Here is a 23,634-nt window from a genome sequence, read left to right as displayed (position 1 = left end):
TGATGATATGATTTTGATGCGGGGCTCAATGTTTGACATTTCCTGTTGATGAATCAACGCTCATCAAGTCTCTTTTAAGATTTTCAGTGTTTTCTCTTTTGAATTGCTTTTAACTTAAAGGACTAACACAAACTGTAATTACGTGTCTTACTTGAACCTGTCAACATGGCTGATATGGATTTCCTGCTGCTGTTTTGGAGTTTTCGCTGGTGTAAAACAATTTGACAGATCTTAAGCATTAATATGCCATATATTACACCTCACTTTGAATTTGTGTGCACTTGTTATTCAAATGTGTCTTGAATTTTTGAGACTTAATTTTCCAAATAATAAAACCTCAAATTGGAAACCGTTTCCCTCGAGTCATTGTGTATGTGTAAGGATGTTATTGGTCTCTTTAAGGTACACTTGAAGCTCGGCTACAAACCGTCTTGTACAGTTGTGTTAGAGACACCTTTCACCACATGATGGCAGTACAGAGTCTGTGCAGCTGCCATTTTTGCTTCTGCTCACAGTGACTGGTATTTCAGCCCTGCTCTGCTCTGACAGGGATAAATACCTCAAGACAAGCAAGGAATGTATTTACAGTGGGTGCTTTTTCTGTTGCCTATCATCATACAGATTGATTACATCCAAGCTGAAGGTGGATGGCATCAACGTGGCAGCTGTAAAATTAATTTGCTCAAACAGTAGGTTCTGATTCCATGTGATATTCCTTCAGAAGGCCATTAATCCCTTCAGCTGGGATGGGTCCAGTGATGTGGGGGTGGGTTGGGGGGGCAGCAGGGGGAGAGCAGAAGGAGAGCTCAAGTACACTCTGATGGGGGAATAGAGACACAACACACAACACACGAGGAAATGATCCTGATACCTTTCAACCAAGGTTGCCCTAAATGAGGATAAACTGCTCCTCTGCCCCCATCCTAATGGCCCATGGCAGACTGTCTCCATCACTGGTGACCCCCCCGCCAAGAAAGGCGTGACCTAATCTCTGGCGTCGGTACACCCTGCCAGAGAGCACCTGCAGGTTCATTTTCCTGAGACACGGGAACATTTATGTAAGTGAAATGTGCCTGGTAAGGGTTTTAGGTCTTGAGTGTTTCCAGTGGCTGAGGACCAGAATTTTGGATACTGCACCACGTATTGTATCCCTTATCCTGTCAGCGTGCTCTCCTGAGGGCCCGATGCCAGTCCCCACCCTGTGATGCATGTCCATATGCCGGGTGTATTAGCTCTGAGAAGCTGTGGAGAATCGCACCAACAGGGCTGGCCATCTGTCCTCTTACAGATATAGCATGGACTCTGCAAGTGCACGAAGGCAGGATCTTAAACCATTTGGTCCATTATTTCACAGCGCCATGATGAATGGGTTTTACAAGGACTTGTCCTATAGGCAGAACTAATTATATATAGCTTTTCAGCATGGGGCAGGATAAGGCAGCATTCAGATCAGCAGGGACCAATCAATTGTTTCCTATGATCGCATCCTCCTATTTCCACTCATAGATATTTTACATTATCAAAACTACCAAATGAGTGGAAAAATACGGCATTCAAAAGCTACTTAAATTGAAACATTGGACATAGAAAAGTAAAAGAATATATACAGAGTGTATCAGATAGACAGGTTGCCATATCCTGTTATTTTCTGTATTGGTGTCATCACATCATTTTGTGTCTCAAACCTTTTTTTTAATTTCTAATTTGGCTCAGAATATCTTAAAATAGCTTCATGCCTAAAAACAAATATGAATGAACAAGTTTCACAAATAAGCTTAAAGTGCATATTCACTTAATCACAGACACTTAATATTAACACTTAACACTGAATATTATTACATTATTAGATAATTAATACTATTCAAGCAGGTAGTTTAGTCCAGTGGTTCCCAACCTAGGGGCGGGGCCCCTTTCAAAGGGTCAACACAAATTTGAATACATTATTAAAAAACTCCTCTTTAATCTGAGGCTTTTAATAATAGACTGTGACTGTGACGTATCCACTGTGATGGCACCGACTGGCCTCACTCAGAAAGAATGCAGGTTTAAGGCACTTCCACATTGGCTTCACTTTTCAGACCAGGAAGTTACGTCCACTTCTTTTACAGAGTCTATTGTTTTAATTAGATATGAATATAATATTAATAATTATCTCCTATTCTATACTATATGTATATGTATATTATAAACTACATATCAACTAATATTAACCATTTGTAAACACCTGAAACAGTAAGAGAGGCCCCGAATAGACACTTGTGTTTATACAAGAGGTCAAAAGTCAAAAAAGTTAGAGACCACTGGTTTAATCTTTTAACCTGAAATAACATTGACATAGGCCTGGTATCACCTTTGAAGATGACAATGATGAACTTGTTGGCAAACAGTTGCTTTTTTCCACATGCAGCCGTTTTAGAGCAACATTATCACTCATTTAGCGACTGTGAGTCCAATATTCACTCTCTCTTAGCTCTGGTTTTGGTCTCCTGAGAGAAATACTGTATCTGGCTCCTTTGCTGTTAAATCTTCCACTATGTTCACCAGCTAGTCTCTAAGTGTGTCACTGCTGACCAGGTTGTGTACAATGGGTGTTTAAAGGTCTTTCTCTGAAACCAGCCGTCTGCTGCAGCTGAAAACGACACTATCAGAGCGGTGAGAGTGAACAGAAGCAGTAAAGTTGTATTCAGCTAAACAATGGGCTGAAACTCACTATAAAGCTCCATGAAGCCAAGAGGAGCTGCAGATTCGGATCATAATTTTCTGTATGTTCATTACTACAAGCGACTCTTTTCACAAGGTCACATTGTTCTGATACACTGTTATACGCCTTAATAATGCATTGAATTTTATAATCTTAGGTTTATATGCCTTCTCATATTATAAAATCTTAATCTGAAAGACAATTATAGCTATTGAGGACCTTTGATTTATAATAGTGGATCAGAGTTAATAAGATGATCATGTTTTGTGTGTAAAATCAAAGCAAAGCACTGGTTCCCATAAGAAAACAAGAGATACCGTATGTTCTTTACATTTACATCCAGCTGCATCCTACATGAACGGTGGGAGTTTACTCTGACATGGCAGCAGGATTGCTGAGGATAAATCCGTGTGGATTTAATGGGTCTGTATATGGATCTAGATTCTTCTCACAGCTCTGTGAGGACAAACAGGAAGGCAAATCGTTCTCATCAGTGAGGGGAGACAAACAGGTCAATATAGCCTATCAATAATGAAAGAGAGCAGGGATGCATGTTGTTAGTCTTCAGATAGAAGGACAGTACAGGTGATGTAGGAAATTATTCAGAGCATTCAAGTCTTAGAGTGGTACCTCACTTTAAAGCTTATGCTGTCTGAAAAGGCAAAAGAAACGCCAGACTTAAAAAAATAAAAATACAGCTCTCCCCCTGCAGGTTTTCCCGTCTCCTCCCACCACATGAACACAGCATATGAGCGTGCTTCATGTGCACAGGGAAATGCTTCAAATCCTGATCATGATTGTGATGCCAGCACCGTTTTACTGTATAGCAGCAAATCTATGAGAATTACCTCCCTGGTTTCTTTGCAAACGTATGGACTGTGACACAAGGCTCGAATGACAGCTGGCCACATAGACATGAGCTACAATCATGGATGTATAAAGAGAACAGTGTTGATACAGTGTTGGGGAGGGGGCTCCTTTCATTCCTATGAAAGTTGCTCAGTGGCCCATGAAGTCAAAAAAGTCCCTTCTTCTGCACATCTTCAGCATCGTTGGGCCTGTGGAGGATGCAAACTAGCGTCTTGGGTCTGAGCCAACTAACTTCCTGTTAGCCCTCTACTCTAATGAATGGGAATAAAATGATTTAATTGTGTGGCTCTTCTTGACTTCCCAAATGTTATCGGACCGTATGGATCAAATTCTGATGATAAAACGAGTCATATTACAGGGGTTGTGTCTGCTGATTTAATGTAAGTCTATGGGAAAGAGTCTTTTTGGGCCCAATTGCATCACGTGTCAGACGCCATTGTTGTAATGACACGGTTTGGCCACGATGTAAAATTGGCTACAAAGCTTAGCCCACTTCCTGGAAGCTAGAAGGCTAAACTATTAGCAGCCTTCAACATGGCCACATAATGTTACATAAACATGAACTTGAATTACTTTGGCTAACGTTTGGGTTAGTAGACAGTTAAACTATTAACAACATTCAGCCACTCATCGCCTACTTTCATGGTAAATCTACGCTCACAACTCATGGATGTATTATAAGAGCTCTTATAATACAAACCACTGCAACACATCTGCATGCTAACGTTACAGGAAAATGAAGTCAGCAACGTTCTCTGCCGCACTTCGCCAGTGTTAACTCGTGTTTTACTGCGTTTACTGTCAGCCTCTCTTTTAGAATCTCTCTCCTTGATAGGTGCGTCTTCCTTTGTTAAGGTTGCTTTACAGTGTGGCCAGTTTTTGCCAGTGCTGAACTGACAACTTTTTCAGCAGGATTTTCCACCATTGAATCTGAAAGGCTTTCATCTTGAGGGGGACTGTGTTCATAAAGCGGCCAATAGGAAGGCCCTCTCTCTGAGATGAACTGTGATTGGCCAAAGTGTCCAGTCACAGGCCAGATTTATTTCTAAAGCCTGAAAACAGAGCAGAGAGGAGTTTTCTCTCAGACCGCTTGAAGTACAATATGCTGAATGGTTACTGAGCAATTTTTGCCCAATGATGCTAAAAATAAACGGTTTACTCCTGCTTTAAAAAGGCACTCTTTTGAATCTCTCATCATAAAAAGTCATGATAAGGAAGGGATGTATATAATCAAAGAAACATACAAGAAAGTAATTTGTCATGCTTTGATTATAATGAAAATGTGCTAGCCCATTTATGTTGTATTGTTTTGGTATTTCATTTATATTTTGTGCCCCTGACATGTATTAGTTATTAGTAAAGTAAGCCTTTTTAGTGGATGCTTCCCTTTTTGTGCTTCCTCTGAACAGTGTCTCCGTGTTGGACAGCAGTGGAGGGATAACAGAGCAAATCTTCTACCAAAAAGAGAGAAAATACTAACTTGATGTGTCTAAATCAGAGTGCTGAAGCCTCATATTCGTCTGAACTAACGAGGACAGTGAATTTTGCCCCTCCTCACTTATAATGGAGACACATTAGCAGAGGATCTCTTACAGGCCACTAAGGATTATTACAGCAAGCAAAAACAATTTGACTATTGTTTGAACACAGACATGAAAAAATTGTGAATCTATCCTTTAAAATCACCAAAGTATCTGGTGTTGGGAGTCAGATTTAAATTTACGGACTTTTTCTTTTCACTTCATGGTTGACATCGTGGTGTATTTTAATGCTGAGATGTGAGGAGGTTGTGCATTAATAAGGAGACATCCACATGACCACTTACACTGAAATCTGACTCCCTCAGTTTGTGTAGAGAGCTGAAATTATGACGTCTCTTCCTCACTAGTGCTCCACTTGCTTCAGTAACTCAATACAATCTCTCATTCAGCATTTCTTTGATTAGTCTTTTGGGAAAAATAAAACTTGCTTTCAAGGTTGACTTTCTATATTTCAAGTCCTGCTGTTGTTACAGACATGTCCACGATAACCACGACCCCTCTGATTAGCCCACAAACATCTAGGGCAGGGGTGTCCAAACTACGGCCTGCGGGCCAACTGCGGCCCGTGGTCCAATTTTCATTGGCCCGCGGGAAATTGTAAAACTGTATTGTAATACGGCCCACACGTGGAACCTGCGCTGGACTGTGTTGTACTTCTTAGTCTCACCACTAGGTGGAGTAACTGTCTTGAACGAGGCAGCTTCTCTATAAAATGAGTAATAGAAGAAGAAATGTGCTACAGGTGACCCAAAATGGCGGAATTAAGGAAGCAAGTGAGTGTAGAAAGTTTCAGACGCGGTGTGCGATGAGAGCACAGCTAATAACTAATGAAGATCACTTTTGCATTAAGGAGGAGCTGCTTGATGTTAGCAGTCTAAAGAGCACCAACGGGTGAGGATGTTTTTGAAGCTGTGCCAGATGCAGTTGGCATGATCGGAGTTAAATGGGACGAGCTGTGTGGAGGTACGACGGATGGAGCTCCAGCTGGGACAGGTGAGCGCAAAGGAATCTACGGTGTCCGCCGAGGGGCAAGAAAGTGGAGGTAAGGCTGTTAATTCGAGCGCCAGAACTCTAACAGACTATTTCAAGCTTCCCTCTCTGATGCTGGTGGGGGGCGGGGCTGGCTGGCTGGCCTGGCTGGCCTGGCTGGCCTGGCCTGGCTCGGCTCTACACACTGAACAAGAGCCTACAAGGCAAAGACCAGTTTGTACCACTACTAATAAATGAAAGCCCACTAATGGAAAGGCTGTTTTTTTTCTTGAATCATATTCAGTTATCAAGCAGAATTTACCTGCATTTGATTGATTTTGCCAACTTTAATCCACTAGAGGTGAGGAGATATACATCACCTCTAGTGGATTAAAGTTAGCAATATAGCTCACTTCTAGTGAGTGGCCCAGCACTTTGGATGTTTTTCTGTATGTGTCCCTCAGTGATAAAAGTTTGGACACCCCTGATCTAGGGCTTATGGGAAATGGTGTTCGTTAAAAGCAACTAAAAAAAAACAATTGTTTTTCAAAAAATACTGTTGTTATCTAAATACATGAAGTGAGGCACACAACATACTGTTGAGAAATGCTTTGTTCCATAGCTGCATTTTTAGTTACTACCATGGTTTCAAAACTGGGACTTTGGCTGTCTATATAGGCTTTTATTCTGAAGTGTGGAATCTGACATAATCATACATAAATTATTATGTATGTTTGCATACATAGTGACCACTTTAGTGATTAATGAAGTAGGAGTGCGTCTGTGGAGGTGGAGAGTGGCCCATTTGTAAAATATAATTTGATCAGAAAATATATCCACATATTTGAGGAGGAAAATGAACATATGAATATGGTGACAAATTTGTGTTAAGTTTATCTTCATCATATAATAATATGATAATAGCATAATGATGATATTATAATCGCAGCAATGAGTATGAGTACACAGCATATACTGTTGTTATACTGTTACTTGTAACACAACAAATTGAGCTATTAAACATTGAAATAGTTAGATTAAATAAATAAATAGTTGTGAATAGATTAGAATAAGTAAAAGTAACATAAATGTTTGACATGTCCAGCACCTGCCACTCAAAGCACCTCAAACATTGAAAATTAATTTGTCTGAAAACATATTGTAACAATCTCCATTTCTATTTGATTAATAATGTCAACACCGATAACATCCAGCTTCTAAATCCATTCAGGAGAACATATTTAAAACACGGCGGGTGGTGTCTATACGGGTTATTTCAGCTCATCTGATAGTGTTGTGGGGGTATGTCAGGCGAAAAGAGAACAAGAGTCATAGCTGATGAGGAAAATGAAGAAAATGCTTTGAAATCTGTTAGAAGAAATGAAGGAAGGAAAAGGGACAGAAAGAGGTGAGGAATTCAGGTTTACAGAACATTAAACATGAATATGACTTCCCGGTGAGCCAACGTGAAATTTTCATCTTATAAATCTGGAGGAAAACAGGATGTTCAGTCCTTTGGATGCCGCCACCATTACATACACACTTTTTTTTATTTTCTTTTTATAAATGATCACCTCATTAGCATTACCACCAGCTCTCCCCTCCACAGAGGATCATCATAAAATAACCCTCCCACACAATGTACCATCATATAATCATACATTACACACACTTGTAGAGGAGTTTATTCCTATTCCTGTGTACTAATGTATGTTAGGATGGTCAAAAGTCTATAAAAAAAAAAATCATTAGCCCATGCCCATGCTTACAGTACAGTATAGCATATGTATGTGTACATTTACTTATATATAGATATATGAGGGAAGGATGGCATGACAGCCGAGGTATGGTCTTGCATCTCAAATCAAGTGTTATGCTTAAAATATATCCATATCTGTAACAAGCAGAGTGTGAAAAATCAATCAAGATTAATGTGACAGGGGATTTTGTGGGAAGTGTTGCTATGGAGGAGAATGCAGAGTGTGAGAAAAGAGAAAGAGAGCGAGAGAAAGAGGCAATAAGGCTGCTTATTCTCTGTAAACTGCAGATTAAAGCGACCTCTGGACCTGTGCCTCTGATGTTTCCCTAATTACCTTGTCTCGCCGCCCTGATAAACGGCACAGAGACAGTTTCCTCCTCTGCTGACTGCAGCTTCGTTTACAGCCTCAAAACCTGACACGGGGACACTTGTGGAGCACATGCTGAACTTTCAGAGAGAGTGTCGTCCACTGTAGATAGAGATTGTACTGCTGTCAGAATTACAGGAACAGTATCACTCTTAGCATAGTGGCTTCAGTATCTTTCATGTGGCAATGCTGCAGTGTAACTGTACACAATTCAAATCTTGCCACACAAGGAAAGTGCATAAGTAATGTGCACAAAAATGTAATGGAACTGAAAGTAGAGCGTTTATTATTACTTTTTATATTCTTGAATCATTATGATACTGTATAAATAGTATTTTACTGTTGTAGTTGGTCGAGGTTGAGCTTTATTTCTTATGCAATTGGGTAATTTAATCTATATTAATGCCCCATATTTAATAAACTGCTCATGTTTTATTCTGCACAGCAGCTGTTAAATTAATGGAATGAAGTAAAAAGTGCAATATTTCTCTTTGAAATGTGGGAGAGTGTATAAATAGAACTTTGCTTAAAATGTGACGACTCAAGTAAAGTACAAGTACCTCAGAAATGTGATCAGGTGGAGTATTTCAGTAAATGCACTTAGCTATCGTCCACCACTGGATACCAGTGATCTGTAAAATGTGTGTTACATGGAACTGAGGACATGCTCTGATATGGACTTCAATGATGAAGATACCTGAATAAAGTCAATGTAGAAAACCTTGTAACCAGCTGTCACATTAAAGTGCCCCTGAACAAGACCCTGGTTGCTGATCATCCTTTGGGAAAGTGTAAGAGACAGTTTGATTAACACACATGCTCATACACACCAGATTAACTTCACTACAGGGATGCACAGGGACGTACGATGCTGAGGGCCCTAAATCAGGAAATGTTTGATCAAACAACACGCTTAAAGGTGTGTTCAGACCAAACCCAAAGCCCCCAACAACCAATGGGAGTGGAGGAGCTTACTGCTAGTGCTAAACGGACTCGTAGTTGAGTTAAACTGTTAGCAGGAATCAGGTAACAGATGCATATTTTCAGGACTCACCACGTTGCCCTGTGGTTTTGCTCACTTCTCTCCAAGCCCCCACCTTTTTTGTTCTGCCTCCATGCAGTAAAGACGCTGAATCATAAGTTTGTAGTTGAAACATTTTCAACTCACACAGACACCTATACGCATTCGTGACTGTTTGCGTCTTTGCATTGACTTTGTATGTAATCCTGGCGCAACGTCGTGTCTCCTTGCATTTACTAGCATCTTTGCATTAACTTTATGTGTAACTGCACAGCGCAAAAAAACTCATCTCACTTTGCTTGACGAGACTGAGACCACTCAGGAATCTGCTGGAGGGGCAGTTATTTGAATGGACTTATATTTTGAATGTATCCTCAAGTACAGTTGTGAAAACCATGAAACGCTATGATGAAACTGGCTCTCATAAAGACCGCCTCAGGAAAGGAAGACCAAGATTTACCTCTGCTGCAGGGGGTACGTTCATTAGAGTTACCAGCCTCAGAAACCGCAAATTAACAGCACCCACGGAATGAGCCCACAGAAATGCTTCACAGAGTTCAAGTAGCAGACACATCTCAGCATCACCATTATCATTATTTCATCATTACTGGTGACACTGTTGGGGATTGATTCAAAATTCAAGGCACACTTAACCAGCAGGACTACCACAGCATCCTGCAGCAACATGCCACCCCAGCTGGTTTGTGCTTAGTGGGACCACCATTAGTGTCTCAACAGACATCCAGGCTGTGTAAGGACTGTTTGTCCAAGAAGGAGAGTGATGGAGCGCTGCGCCACGTGACCCGACCTAAACCCAGTTGAGATGGTTTGGGATGCGTCGGGCTGCAGAGTGAAGGAAAAGCAGAACAACAAGTGCTCAGCACCTCTGGGATCTCCTTCAAGACGGTTGGAAAACCATCCCAGGTGAATAACTCATGGAGCTGATGGAGAGAATGCAATGAGTGTGCATATTCTGCTTTGTTTAACACGTTTCTTGTTTACTAAATAATTCCATGTGTGTTCCTGCATTGTTTTGATGTCTTAAATATGAATCTACAATGTAGAAAATAATAAGAATGAAGAAAAACCATTGAATGTGTCAAAACGTTTGACTGGTACTGTATATATCTTTATCCTAGTAGGGACTTCCCATTAACACACTGTGTATACTGTAACTAAAGAATCCTAATCCATCCCTGACCTCAACTTTAACCACCGCCAGACGACAGCAGAATAGTTTAGAAAAACATTGTTCTCCTGGTGGAGTGCAGCAAAATGTCCCCGTGAGGTTGCTCCAAGTCCACGGGCCCCACCAAGTAAGTAATACAAGAACACACACACACACACACACACACACACACACACTAACATCAACAGGGAGGCTCAGGTCCGGTTCGTACTTCGCGCGCTCCCGGTGCACGTGGCCGCAGCCGACACGTCAGCAGAGGGGAGATCAGCACCCTGGACAGCGGCGGCTGGTCAATAATAAAGCAGCCCGAGCTCCTTCCCTGACCAGCTGCTGGGAGCACGGGGAGAGGCGCACCCGCCACCGGACACGGATGGGAGAGAAAAACAGCGACTTGTTTACGGCAGATTTTTTTTTTTTTTTACCTTCTCCCTATTCCGGAAGTAGCTGCTGCGTCGGTTCAATCTCCAAGCCGACCATTTCGAGGAGGAAAATCAGCGCCAGCAGTATCATCACCACCATCTATCTGATCCAATAATCAATGTCATTACTGCCGTGTAATTGCTCTCGGATGCGAAGACATCTCCGCGCGTCTTCCCCGTTTCTCTCTCTAATTAGAAAAATCGCAGGGTGCCTTTATTATTCCGCCTCTCTTTGACATTTCAGCGCACCGTATTTTGGCTCGCGATGAAATGCTGATGGACATCGAACGAAGACGGGAAACACGGGGCTTTCGGGTGTTTTTGCGCCGCCGTGTTTCCAGTTAGGCTTCTGAAAATGCAAATGAAAAGGATTGCGTGTTTGATCTCGACGTGGATTGTCGGGGTGAATCACTCGGATTGTTCGTGGATCAACCAGAGGCTTTACAAAAAGGAGATGAAATAGAGAGAGAGGAGGGAGAGAGAGAGAGAGAGAGAGAGAGAGAGAGAGAGAGAAAATGGACCATGATCTGACGCTCGGGATGCTCCATGAGGGACAATAAGAAAAAAAAAATAGACTTATATTAATCACATCCGAATCAAACTTCCATTTCATCGTCCGCACCTTTGTTCTTTTTTTTTTTCTTTTTGGATTATGATTCTTGACAAGAGCCCCAGATGTGACTGTGTGGATGGCATGTCGTTGTATTTTACATCCCATCTCCTGTTTCCTGGCTCTGTGTTGCTCTCCCTTCCACTCGTCCACTCTCTCGCAGTCTTCTGCTTTGGGTAGCAAAACATGTAGGCTATTTTTTTTTTTGCTGCAAGCCCAGTGCATCTGAAGAGGAAAAAAAAAAAGAGGTGTCTTTGAGAGCAGCGGAGAGGAAAATGGACCGTGGAAATCCAGAAACCGTACAAGTTGTGATGTTTTTCTGGGGTGCGGTGGAGGATGCATCTAGACCGCGTTTGCCGAGTTGTTTGAGTAATGAATATTGAAAGAGTGTGTTGGCCAGCTGAAAGGGAAAATCTTTCATCCGCATTGGCTTAGACACACATGCCATCAGTGGGGCGAGAGCCTTTATTCCTCTGGATTTCCAATTAATAGGCTGGCTGTGGCATTCCTGAAAACACTATAGTAAAATGAACCCATCCAGTGTATGAGTGGTAATAATAATAATAATAATAATAATAATAATAATACTAGAGGGAGAGGAGGAAAGACAAAAACACTTCATTTATTTATTTCAGCCTGGCGGATTCTGTATGTAGCCAAACATGTTCAAGTATCGGATCCGCATGTTTTTTAATGAACTGAAAGTCCTGGTGTTTATGCGATCCGATTCGAGACAGTCCGGCTCAGACACAGAGAGACGGTCCACCACCATGCGAGGTCTGGGGATGGGCGGCTGCGGTTGGCCGCCTTTCGTCGACTGCCATTCCCGGGATGACGAGGAGGAGTACTACGGCAGCGACCCGCGGCCCCGGAGCCTGGCGTTTGAGGACAAGGAGCCCAAGCTGCAAGTGGGCCTGGACGCCGTGTCTCTGGCCAGCACCGCCAGCAGCCTGCGGACCCCCCAGTGCCGGATCTGTTTCCAAGGCCCGGAGCAGGTAGACATGCAGCAGTGAGAATGGTTCCTAATGCTGGTGCCACGTCCCGTGGATGTGGATGGCAGGATGTTTGTTTCACATTTCTGTGCTTTGAATGTGCTGCACAGAGCCTTTGTGGTGCTGTGGAGAGCCATTTCTGCATGCATGAAATGATCCAGGTCAGCAGGATTTTAGGGAAGTTGTCATTTAAACAAAAAAAACCAAAAAAAAAAACCCAGTCACACTAGGGTCTGTGCTGTAATCTGCCATTTTGATTTTTTTTTTTGTTATACAGCAAATCACAAAGGGTCTCTGATTCAGTGGAGCTACTACAACCATCCTGTCCTACATCTCTCTCTCTCTCTCTCTCTCTCTCTCCTTCTCTCACCCGCCCTCCTCTCAGCTGCCTCCTTTGAAAAAAAAGAAAACAATCTGGCATTAAGCTCAGGTAGAATCCTGTAAAAATAGCTCAATCAGTTTTATTCATGTGGCCCAAAATCTTAAATCACAAATTCGCCTCATTGGGCTCCACAATCTGTACAGTATACGGGGCGCCTGCCTTCCCCACAGCCTCGATTTAGAGGCAAACAGTGTGCCTTTTGTTCTGAAAAGATGATTGCTCAGTGATCTGGTTATCTAAATAACACTATTTTCATAGCTAAGCTAATCGGTGGCGGAGAGGCAGCAGTTCCCACACATCTGAAATCCGGCCAGCATAGCAACAAAGAAAGTTAGCCAATTAGGTCTGCAGGATGACAAATAGAGTGAGAGGGACTGAATATGCATGAGTCACAATCATTTTGTAAATGTAAATCAACTGTCCCCCGTCTGCATGTGTCACAGAACAGGATGATCAACTATCGATCTTGTGATGATCACTGTTTCCTGGCCAGACAGTGGTGTTGACTGTGACGATAAATGACAAGTTAAATTAATTTGTCATCCCTTTTTTTGGGGGGGGGGGGGGGGGGTTCTGTTTCTACTCTTTTTCCGCTCTCTCTCTCTCCCGTGCTTGATTTCTCCGGCGCCTAAACAAAACAATAAGTAGTGCATCTCTTTGGTCTGTGGCCAAACGTCGATCTCACCAGATGTGCAGAAACCTGTGCCGCCTGGCTCAGCAGGTAGTCCTGAAGCCTGAGATAATTAGAAACACTGTAAATCCTGTAGGAGCACAGATGGATATTACCATTTAGTCACTTCTCTAAGATAGGCGTATAGTGTTATTACAGTCCATGTGCTAATTTATGACATCTGCCTCAGAGTTTCTATTGTGAGACATAGTAAACCGGAGAGCCACAGGACAGAGTACAAATCAATTCAGGCTTGTTTTGGATACAAAGTCATTTGATGTTATAGACAGGGATCAACCCCAGGTTGCCGTCTTGCCCACTCAAACATCTTGCTTTAATAAAAGGTTGATGTTTTGGGCTTTGGGCTCTCCGGCAAGGTGACTCATCGTGCAACATGGCTCTGAGCTGCCTCTTTCAGCTACAGACAAAGAGCAAGCAAACAAAGCACCGAGGGAAAACCCTGAGACTATACACTACTACATCAGCTCCTCACTCTCATATTAGCTTTTTTGCCTCCACAGCACTTGGTTTTGTAGTCTGTGAGAGGGGGATGTGCCCTACACCTCCTTGGGCGCGGGGTGGGGGGAGCACGCGTTTGCCATTTTATTGTTATTTCATTATTCAGGCAGGTCACAACAGGGGCCGGGATCATGTCGCCGTCAGCGGGCCAATTACCTACAGACATAATCACCTTGCTCTGTGGGCCGCTTCGAGTATGAATCCTTATTAACTGTCTGTCAAAGGCGTCAGCGTGCGCCATGGTACAGTAGCTGTGCCACCGATTCCACTTAACACTGTCTGCATTCACAGAGCCTGCTGGAGTGGCCGGCCGTGCTGTCTTTGCGTGGTGATGCAGGCGCGTTAGAGTGAGGAGTGGTGGAGGAGGTGGTGGCGGTGATCACCCCTGCCTGCCCTTTTCACTTGTGGTGCCCAACAGCGTGTTTCCACAGTGACACACAGTCTGGAGCTCAGAGGGCACTTCCACGCTGAAGTTTTTGCGTAAAGGTTACAGCTGGGGAGGAAGACCATTTTCTTAGTCATAGAAGTGACACGCCAAATTAACACCTTCATGCTCGGTGAAATGGCCTTAAGGGACAAAGCCAGATCATCCGAGCAGGAAGAGTGTGTGTGTGTGTGTGTGTGTCTGTGTCCATGCTTTGCAAGCCTGTTGTTAAAGGGATATATTTTACTGGCCTTTTCATAATACTGGGCTGTCTGCGCAGTAGAAAGACACAAATATTGCTGAAATTGGTGCTACATGACCAGAAAAAAACAAGGAAAAGGACTGTGGTATTCCCTTCAGTTCAAAATGTAGAAAAGCCTACATAAACCAGAATGCACAGGGCTTGTTGCCTCTTATTGGATAGGCTCGACCAGACAGCGTTGCAGACAGGACATTTTGATTTTAAAGCAGTCCATGCAGGCGGGCAGTTGTAATTGAAACAGCAGCTCAATGGTCTGGATGACTTTAGCTGGCAAATGAGCGGGGAGTTCATAGACTGTATATAAAGATGGAGGACGCATCCTCTCACTTTATAAAAATGAAGTCAAGTCGGACATTGGAGTTGCCTTGTTGCGCTGGTGACACCATTTGAAGCCAGAGTCTGGGGGGCTGGGGTCACAAAATCGTGGTCTCAGTCACAGAACAGCTCATTTTGTTGATTTGAAACAAACAATCAGGGGTTTTGAAAGTAAAGTGAACTTAACAGCTCCTCTCAACATTCATATTTCACCTACAGTCCCTGAAAAGAAGCTCACTGCTGCCTCCGCAACTATTTCACTTAAAGCAGATGTCAATCATGACACTACACCTCCTTCTTACAGCATCAAATAACTTATTAAAACCAAACCTACCAGGAAAGTTAACACTGGAACAATGGACCTGTGTGATAAAGACTACCTAAAATGACAGTCACCATGTTTGGGAAACATTTTTTTGACGTGAACTTTGGTTTTGCCCCATATCTCATCCATTAACATGGAGGGAGCAGGATTTATGACCTATACTGCAGCCAGCCAGCAGGGGGCGATCCAGATGTTTTGGCGAGCTGTCATGTCTTTATACACAGTCAACAGGGAGGAAAGTTAAACATTGTTCATTTGCATATGCTACCCACATTGTCGTGATACAAAGCCAGCTGAAGTTTCCCTTTAAGTCCTCTAAATTCAACGACAAATATGTCGATTGTTTGAGCTCTCAAGAGCGACACACAGAGACGCTTCCTCATATAAAAATCTGTTTCATGATCTTCCAACGCTGTGGTTGAGGTTTAGTTATGTTTTGGCACAAAAACTACTTGGTCAGAGTTAGAAAAACAGTTTCAGAAATGTGTTGTCAAAGTTAAAAGAAACCATTAGAGGTCTTTGACACAAAAGCATGTTTTTTTGGCCATGTGCTTTTTTTGGGAGGACAGTTTCTAAGAGACACCACTGGGCTGGAGCATGTGGTCCTTCATTCCAATGAACATGGACACTGTAGTTTATTTTGCCTCAGTCCCACATACACTGTCCTGCTGCCATCAACACTCACTAGAGCACCAAATGTGTATTAATCCGTAGCTGAAAATAGTTCCCAAAATATCCACTGTTTAGTCCTGTTTGAGTAATGTTTGCTTAGCCTTTAAAAAAAAAAAGATTTACATCCTCAGTAAGAACCACACGGTTGGTTTGGTCTTTGTCGTTTGCTGACAGTAACAAAGATATAGAAAAATGGAGGCAGGTTAATTTCAAGCGTGATGTTGCTTTACAGCCAAGTTCAATGTTTACAACTCTACATATTCTAGTTTTTACTTGGACAAACAAGTCAGTCCTGCTCGTTCAGGTGTGACCTTTTGTGACTCGCTCTGTTTTCTACTCCGTGTGATGCCTTCAGGTAAAGGGATTGACTCTCAAATGGGAGAACCTGCCAATGGAAAAGAAGCATCTCACACACATCTTTTATAGCTTTTAATTTGCCCCCTGGGATCTTGTAATGAAGATATTAATAATCTAAATTAAAAATATTACTGAAAAAGAAAGAAAAACCCTGATTAATTTATTATTGCTATGTGTACTAAGCATCAAACTCTGATGTTTTTACTTTATTGATCTCTTTCCATTGAGAATATCGACCTATTCTTTAATTTGCATCAAGCTCAACACAAGGTTGATTTCCAGAAGGTAGTTTTGGAGATTCAAAGTTTTCCCCTAAAGCAAATAAGTAAACCTTTAATTTGGTTTACATAAAACTAAATTTACTCAAGTTCGTTCTGTGATCTTCAGCTGGATGATCAATATTGAACATCAAACAGCATTCCCTCAGAGTTTGAGTCTTAAGCCTTATTTTGGAATCGATTTAGAAGAAACTTTGAAGAACTGTGAATGTAAATAACATATGTTTTTACATTTAGTAAATTATACTTCATTACTTAATTGTGATAATTGGACGCACATGGAGAGAAAATCCCTTTTGGGGCCCTGGAGATTCTACAATATAGCCTCTTATTCATCGTTAATGGAGCAGCTCCAGATGAGGATGAGACATAAATTTCAACTAAATCATTGGTCACCACACGTATCATATTTTCTGCTCAAACAGCTCCTGTTTGTGGCAATGGTTTAAAATCATAATAACAGCTTTTAAAGGTCTTTGTTTGTATTTTTTTCTAGTTGATCATGACATTAACATTCAGATCCAAGCCTGGAAATGCTTCCTCACACACACACACACACACACACATACACACACACACACACACAGACAGACATACACATCTAAACGACAGCATGACATTTTCAAAATATTTGCTCTCATATGGTTTTTATTTAGTTTCCTATATACCTCTGACCTTCTCTGTGTTATCTTTATAATGTCAGCAGGCAAGTAATTTTAAAGTTTATGAGTGGCATGTGGCTCGTCTGCCAAATCCAATCTTTTATGCGGTGGGACACTTGAAGTGTTTTATTATAAGTGGGAAGGTCAAACAAACCAGATGGGGGAACGACAGAGTGCAGATGGACAGCAAAAACACTATGAAGCTTAATTCGGGTCAAAGCAGTTCTCTGGTACATAAAACCAGTGTTGATTAAGCAGGTAAAGTTCTGCGTAGAGCCACTTCATGAGACTATCAACTGAGCCTGGTCCCACTCTATATAGTGTTCATTACAACAAAAGTTAAACAGTAAAGCTGTTTTCGAAACAAAATGAAAAATCAGAGAAACATTTTATGATGTTGCTTGGTAATGAATTCTATTATAATTACAACTGCTAGAACAGTGATGGGCAATAGTGCTTAGTACCACGTTATTAGTGATGTGATTACCTTTTTCACTAACAGTTACAGCGGATTTCACTCAAGTAAAATACCAATACCACACTAGATACAAACTACTACACTAAATACTGAATACTTCACTACAAGTAAAAGTTCTGCATTGAAATATGTAAGTATAATCAGGAAAATGCACTTAAAGTATTAAATGTGGAAGTAAAATGCAGAAAATGTCCCCTCTGATCGTTATACTACTATCTATATTACATCATTAGATTATTCCTCATGCATTAATCTAAAAGCAGGATTTTGCTGCTATAGTTGTTGAGGTGGAGCTCATTTTGAACTACTTTGTATCTGACTGCTGCCACACTGACCCAGCGCCCAACGTGACACCTTCACAGTGCTTGTTTTGACCAACCAACAGTCCAAACATCTAAATGATTAAAAGCAGCTGATGGTCAAATAAAAGATACAGTCAGGAGCAGGTTAACGTAGCTCAGTTTAGCATATAACTGGACTGGGAACAAAAAGAAACAGCTAGCCTGGCTACGTCCAAAACCACAGACTGGATAAAAGACGTGGACGTAGCTTCCGGGTCTGCAAAGAGAAGCCAATAATGAAGTGCCTTAAACTTGTATTCTTTCTACTGGCCAGCAGGGAGCGACTCTGTCGGATTTAGACAGAAGTTTGAATGTATGGAAGTCTATGAGAAACTGGGCCTACTTCTCACATGATAATTTATTACCTCATGACGCTTATTTTGTACATTTTGGTCCCATATAGAGTAAAATAGAAGAAGCGGCACCAATTAGCGGCGGTCTTTGTGGAATCAACATCACTTGTGGCTCCAAAAAACCAAGATGGCGACGGCCGTGTAACCAAAATGGCCCCTGCATTCGGTCTTTACGCTGAGCTTCACTAGCTGGCTTCATATTTAATGGACAGACTTGAAAGTGGCATTGACCTTCTCTTCTAACTCTCCCCAAACACAAATAAATACTCAACTGCTACTATAAATTAGAATTTTTCTATCAGGAAAGTTTGTGCATATTTTATGTTCAAGTGAGGTTTACAAACAGTTTATGCTTTCCAAAGTCATATTACTGAATATTCAGTGTTATGTGTGTTGTCTTCCAGAAGCGTTTGGGTTAGCGGAGAGATGGAAGTCTGTTATGAGGTTGGCTGAGTTTACTCGTCAGGCTTCAGCAGCTCATCTCTCCTTCACCTGCCTGCCCTTAAAGCCTCATCATTACCCGCAGAGCGCTAACATGCCCCATCGCCAACTGGGCCCACTTCCAGCTGTGCCCATTCATTGATTTACTAATGATTCACACTGATATTCGGCCCCAACACTGTTGCTTTAAAAGCTTTCGTTCAGCTGTGACGCACGGGGTTAGATGTGCAGGATTTTTTTGTGCTTTATTAAAAATGAGGACTACGCAGACATCTGATGCCATCACATGCCATCAAATTTTAAGCCCTCTGACAAAATGGATGTTTGACGCTAAACGGCGATGACAGCCCGAGTGTGGTCATACTTAATGTGGCGAATATGCCAACAGACTTCAGGTGCTGGTGTGGCACAGAACAGACAGTGGACTTGGTCCAAAAGCCACACTTGCCTGGCTCTCAGAGACGGTCTGGAAATGATTAAGAGGGGGCGGGGGCAACTTTTTGCAATTTTTATTTTAGTAGGAATCTGACTTTTTTGGGAGAAGAGGTCAAGAGCTCATCTTTTATATTCTTATATTTTATTTTCAGCCATCCCTTGTGAGATTTATTACATTTCAAGAGAACAACATGGTTACAAGAATGTGCACCACCATTCATGAGCAGAGAAAGACACTCATGTGTCTGTTTCAGTGCAACAAACCAATACTAGTAGCTAATAGGACCAAAAAGGGTTGTTTAAGAAACATATACATGTGGACCGTATTAGTGACCGGTCTCTTGCAGAAGTGCAGTAAAAATTAAATGTGTAATATAAAATAATCCTATGACACAACTTCAGCACCACATCACTGGTTGATCTGCTAATCAGTGTAGAGAGATGAAGCACGATGATGACTGTCGTTACTGATATGAGTTTGTTCTGCGTTTTCGGTTCACAGGCTTAACTGTCTGTGACTGTGACCAAGACACTTTGAGCTTAGATTATATGTACCACCTTCACCTTGCATGTAAAACCAAATGTACTTGTATAAAAAAACAAGAGCTCACTGTTATCGTTTAGCTTTTGGTTCAGTCCTAGAGTCACTGGAATATTTAGTAAAATATTTTATTAGTCACACCTTTAATGTGTTTATTGGTAGCACACATAGTGAAAAGTATTGTTGGATTAAGATATTGAATGTTTGAATTAGGGTACAACGGTTATTAATGGTTAAATGAATAGTTCAGCCTTTTGGCTGAAATACACTTATCTTTCTGGTGAATAAGAGAGCTAATGTGAAACTACAGTCATTAGCCGGTAAGCTTAGCTTAGCATGCAGCTAGCACAGCTCTGTCTAATAGTTACAAAATGCTCACTAATTAACACTGTATGTCTCATTTGTTTAATCCAGTCCAGACAAATGTGTTTGTCCGATTCTTTGCAAGATATAACATGTTAATTAGTGAGCTGTTGATTTGTGACTGTTGCATGGATTCAGGCTAGCTGATTGCCCCTGTTTTCAGTCTTTGTGATAAGCTAAGCTAACTGGCTGCTTTATGTAATGACACAATAAGACAGTGGTATTGATCTCCTCATAAGTGTTCCCAAAATGTTGATCTGTTCCTTTGAAAAAGGTGTCACAGTTTAATGTTGTTATGTGTTGGTCTAAAAATAAGGATAATGCTGGGGATTTTTAAAAAGTGAAATATAAGATTCTTCCCTCCTCCCCTCTCCGATAATTTTCATACAGTCCCTTAGGACAAACACAATCTCTTGATCGTGTATCAGCATTGAGAATAAACTCAGTGTTTACATTCTGACCTGTGGTCTCTAAATAAAATTGGATCCGAGAAGTGTTGTCAATAACATTTGTTTCCCACTGAACTCATCACGTTGTGTTTTCCTTTGTTTCGTCCTGCAGGGCGAGCTGTTGAGCCCCTGCCGCTGTGACGGCTCTGTGCGCTGCACCCATCAGCCCTGCCTCATCCGCTGGATCAGCGAGAGAGGGTCCTGGAGCTGCGAGCTCTGCTACTTCAAGTACCAGGTCCTGGCCATCAGCACCAAGAACCCTCTGCAGGTAAAGGGAAGGGAGAGTGCAGCACAGACACACCTACTAGTCTAACCAGGGGTAACAGATTTTGACAAAAAGAAAAACAAAAGTTGGTGAGAACAAGGCTTCACGCTGTAGGATTTTTACTCTTGTGGAATTTGAACTGAACAGCCACTCCAGCACTGATACTGTGTCTGTCCAGATGAATCAGACTCAGTCTGGAGTGGCTCAGCCGCATGAAAAGTACTCCTCATCAGTTCCCTTACAAAACCCATCCAACACTCTTTTTGACTGGGATTCAGGGTACTGGATAAACATCATGTAAACAAGATGCAGATAGAATGTGATATGCAGGTAAACACAGACACCGTCAGGCTCTGTGAGGTTCCATTTTTTAAAGATTCATACGTGAATCAGGGACGTTACATAGTAACATTTACATTTCAACATACAAACTCTGCTGTTTGCTAGAACAAATCTTGGGCTGTCGCTGTTTTGTGAGGACGGTTTGCCATATTGTGCTGACACATTTTCCCTCTGCGTCACTGTCCTTCTGCCCTCCTTTTTCAGAGGCAGCCAATGTCTCTAAAACCTATTGACAAATTGTCATGGAAGTGTGTGTGTGTGTGTGTATGTATGTATGTGTCTGACATAATTGTGAATGTGTGTATACGTCATGTACTCATGAATGTAGATTTCTCCAGCTGGTTATATATAATGTGTTAGAATCAATTGTACATTTACTTGTACATGTACAATTTTGAGGTACTTGTACATAACTAGAATTAAGTATCCTCCTTCTTTAAGTATAACTGTTTGTAAAGTAGCTAAAACCAGCTCCACCAGCCCCAATCAGTTGATATTTTCAGTGATTTTTTTATGTTGTGCGTGAACTTTCGATAAAATCAACACAAACGAGTTGGGATAAAATCACTTTAATACAAAAATACAATATACAATAACGCAATAGACTGTATTATAGTTTTATTTCTTACATTTCTCTGTTCTATTTGTGTGCTTAAATAGTGAAACAATATTTTTTACAACCACAAACTGCTCTGAAATATCTTGAGGGATTAGCATCAAAGATTTATACAGTTTTCCAGGCGCCTGTGTCAAACTGTATCATCTTGTATTTTGGGACCTCAACAGCTAACAAAATGAACCTGGACTTTAAATGGGATATTGAATGCACTACTTTTACTCGTAATGGATTATGCTTACATGCCACACGCTGTCTTAGTACTTCTACTTAAGCAAAAGGATCTGATTTGTTCTTCCACCACTGATTTAGACATGTTTCTCCCTTCCAGTGGCAGGCCATCTCTCTGACAGTGATTGAGAAGGTGCAGATAGCTGCCATTATTCTTGGCTCCCTTTTCCTCATCGCCAGCATCTCCTGGCTCATCTGGTCCTCCCTCAGCCCCTCGGCCAAGTGGCAACGTCAGGACCTGCTCTTCCAAATCTGCTACGGCATGTACGGCTTCATGGATATCGTCTGCATAGGTAAAGATGGACACCGAAATGTGCAAACATAAAATGACGTGTGTTTTATATGAACTGTATAAGAATATCCTATGAAAAGATGGGTGTAGTAGAAGGCTTAGGTGGTGCATCATGCAACAAGAAGAGTGACAAAGAAAACAGGATCTAAATAAGCAGATGGTGCATAGGTATGAGATGATAACTACACGAAAAAGCAAGGCAAATTTTATGGTGTCGCAGAGAACAACAGATTCTGTTTTCTAGGTGCAACCTGGTTGACGGTTCTTGTGTAATGATGAGTTGGCCGTGTAACACAACACTGAGAACAGATGGCATCAGATATCTGCACTGTGATTATTGCCAACTGTCTATTCTCATCCACAGACGAGGTGGAAAGTTACTACCTATGATTCTGAGTGCAGCTCCCCGGGCCTTTTAGCTTAGCATTTGATGTAAAGCAGTGGGAATTTGTGGGCTTTCATGCACTGTCCTTCACCCTACTCTTCTTCTTCCTCTCCTCCTTTGTGCTCAGGCCTGATCATCCACGAGGGATCGTCAGTGTATCGAATCTTCAAACGATGGCAGGCTGTCAATCAGCAGTGGAAAGTACTGAACTATGAGAAATCAAAGGACTTGGGCGACCCTGTGAGTTCGAACAGCAAGACGGGGGCTCGCGGCTCTCGTGGTAACCCTCACGGTCTGGCCAGCAGCAGCGGTGGCCGACAGAGCAGGAGGTTAAGAACTATTCTGAACCACCACTGTGGATACACCATCTTGCACATCCTGAGCCAACTACGGCCCAACGACCCGCGGATCAGCGCCGCCGCCAACCGGGAGGTGGTGATGAGGGTCACCACTGTATGAGTCGGACCGGGTATGTGTGATGGGACAGACCTGGTCTTTGTGCGCAGATGTAAATGAGAGGACGGACTGATGGACCTGATATTAAACACTAAAGACTCATGTAGGCAACAGGAGCCCTGCGAGGAGCTGAGTGATGCCTGACGGGCAGCACACGCTTGAGGATTTCTCCTCTTGTTTCGTACAACAAAAGGAAGCCAGATGCTCCTTTTCAATAATTAAAGAACTGATAAAAATAAGGACGAAAAAGTATTAAAAGACATCAAACATGAAATTTGAGGAGGAAAAAAGTGTAAACAGGCTTTATAACCTAATCCAAGACGGTGAGATGTTTTTTCCAGT

General features: G+C 41.9%; 1 protein-coding gene across 1 annotated transcript; it reads left to right on the top strand.

Moving 5' to 3' along the window:
• The first annotated feature begins 12,108 nt into the window (after window positions 1-12,108).
• marchf9 (membrane-associated ring finger (C3HC4) 9) lies at window positions 12,109-23,295 on the top strand. Its single transcript, XM_070840229.1, has 4 exons — window positions 12,109-12,441; window positions 20,818-20,973; window positions 22,260-22,452; window positions 22,964-23,295. Exons 1-4 carry the CDS (start codon window positions 12,109-12,111, stop codon window positions 23,293-23,295), a joined length of 1,014 nt encoding a protein of 337 aa, XP_070696330.1.
• The last annotated feature ends 339 nt before the right edge of the window (window positions 23,296-23,634 follow it).

The sequence above is a fragment of the Pempheris klunzingeri genome, chromosome 11, assembly GCF_042242105.1.
Source record: "Pempheris klunzingeri isolate RE-2024b chromosome 11, fPemKlu1.hap1, whole genome shotgun sequence".
NCBI lineage: Eukaryota > Metazoa > Chordata > Actinopteri > Acropomatiformes > Pempheridae > Pempheris > Pempheris klunzingeri.
The sequence above is the reverse complement of the archived record's forward strand: the minus strand, read 5'-3'. Positions and strand labels throughout refer to the sequence as shown.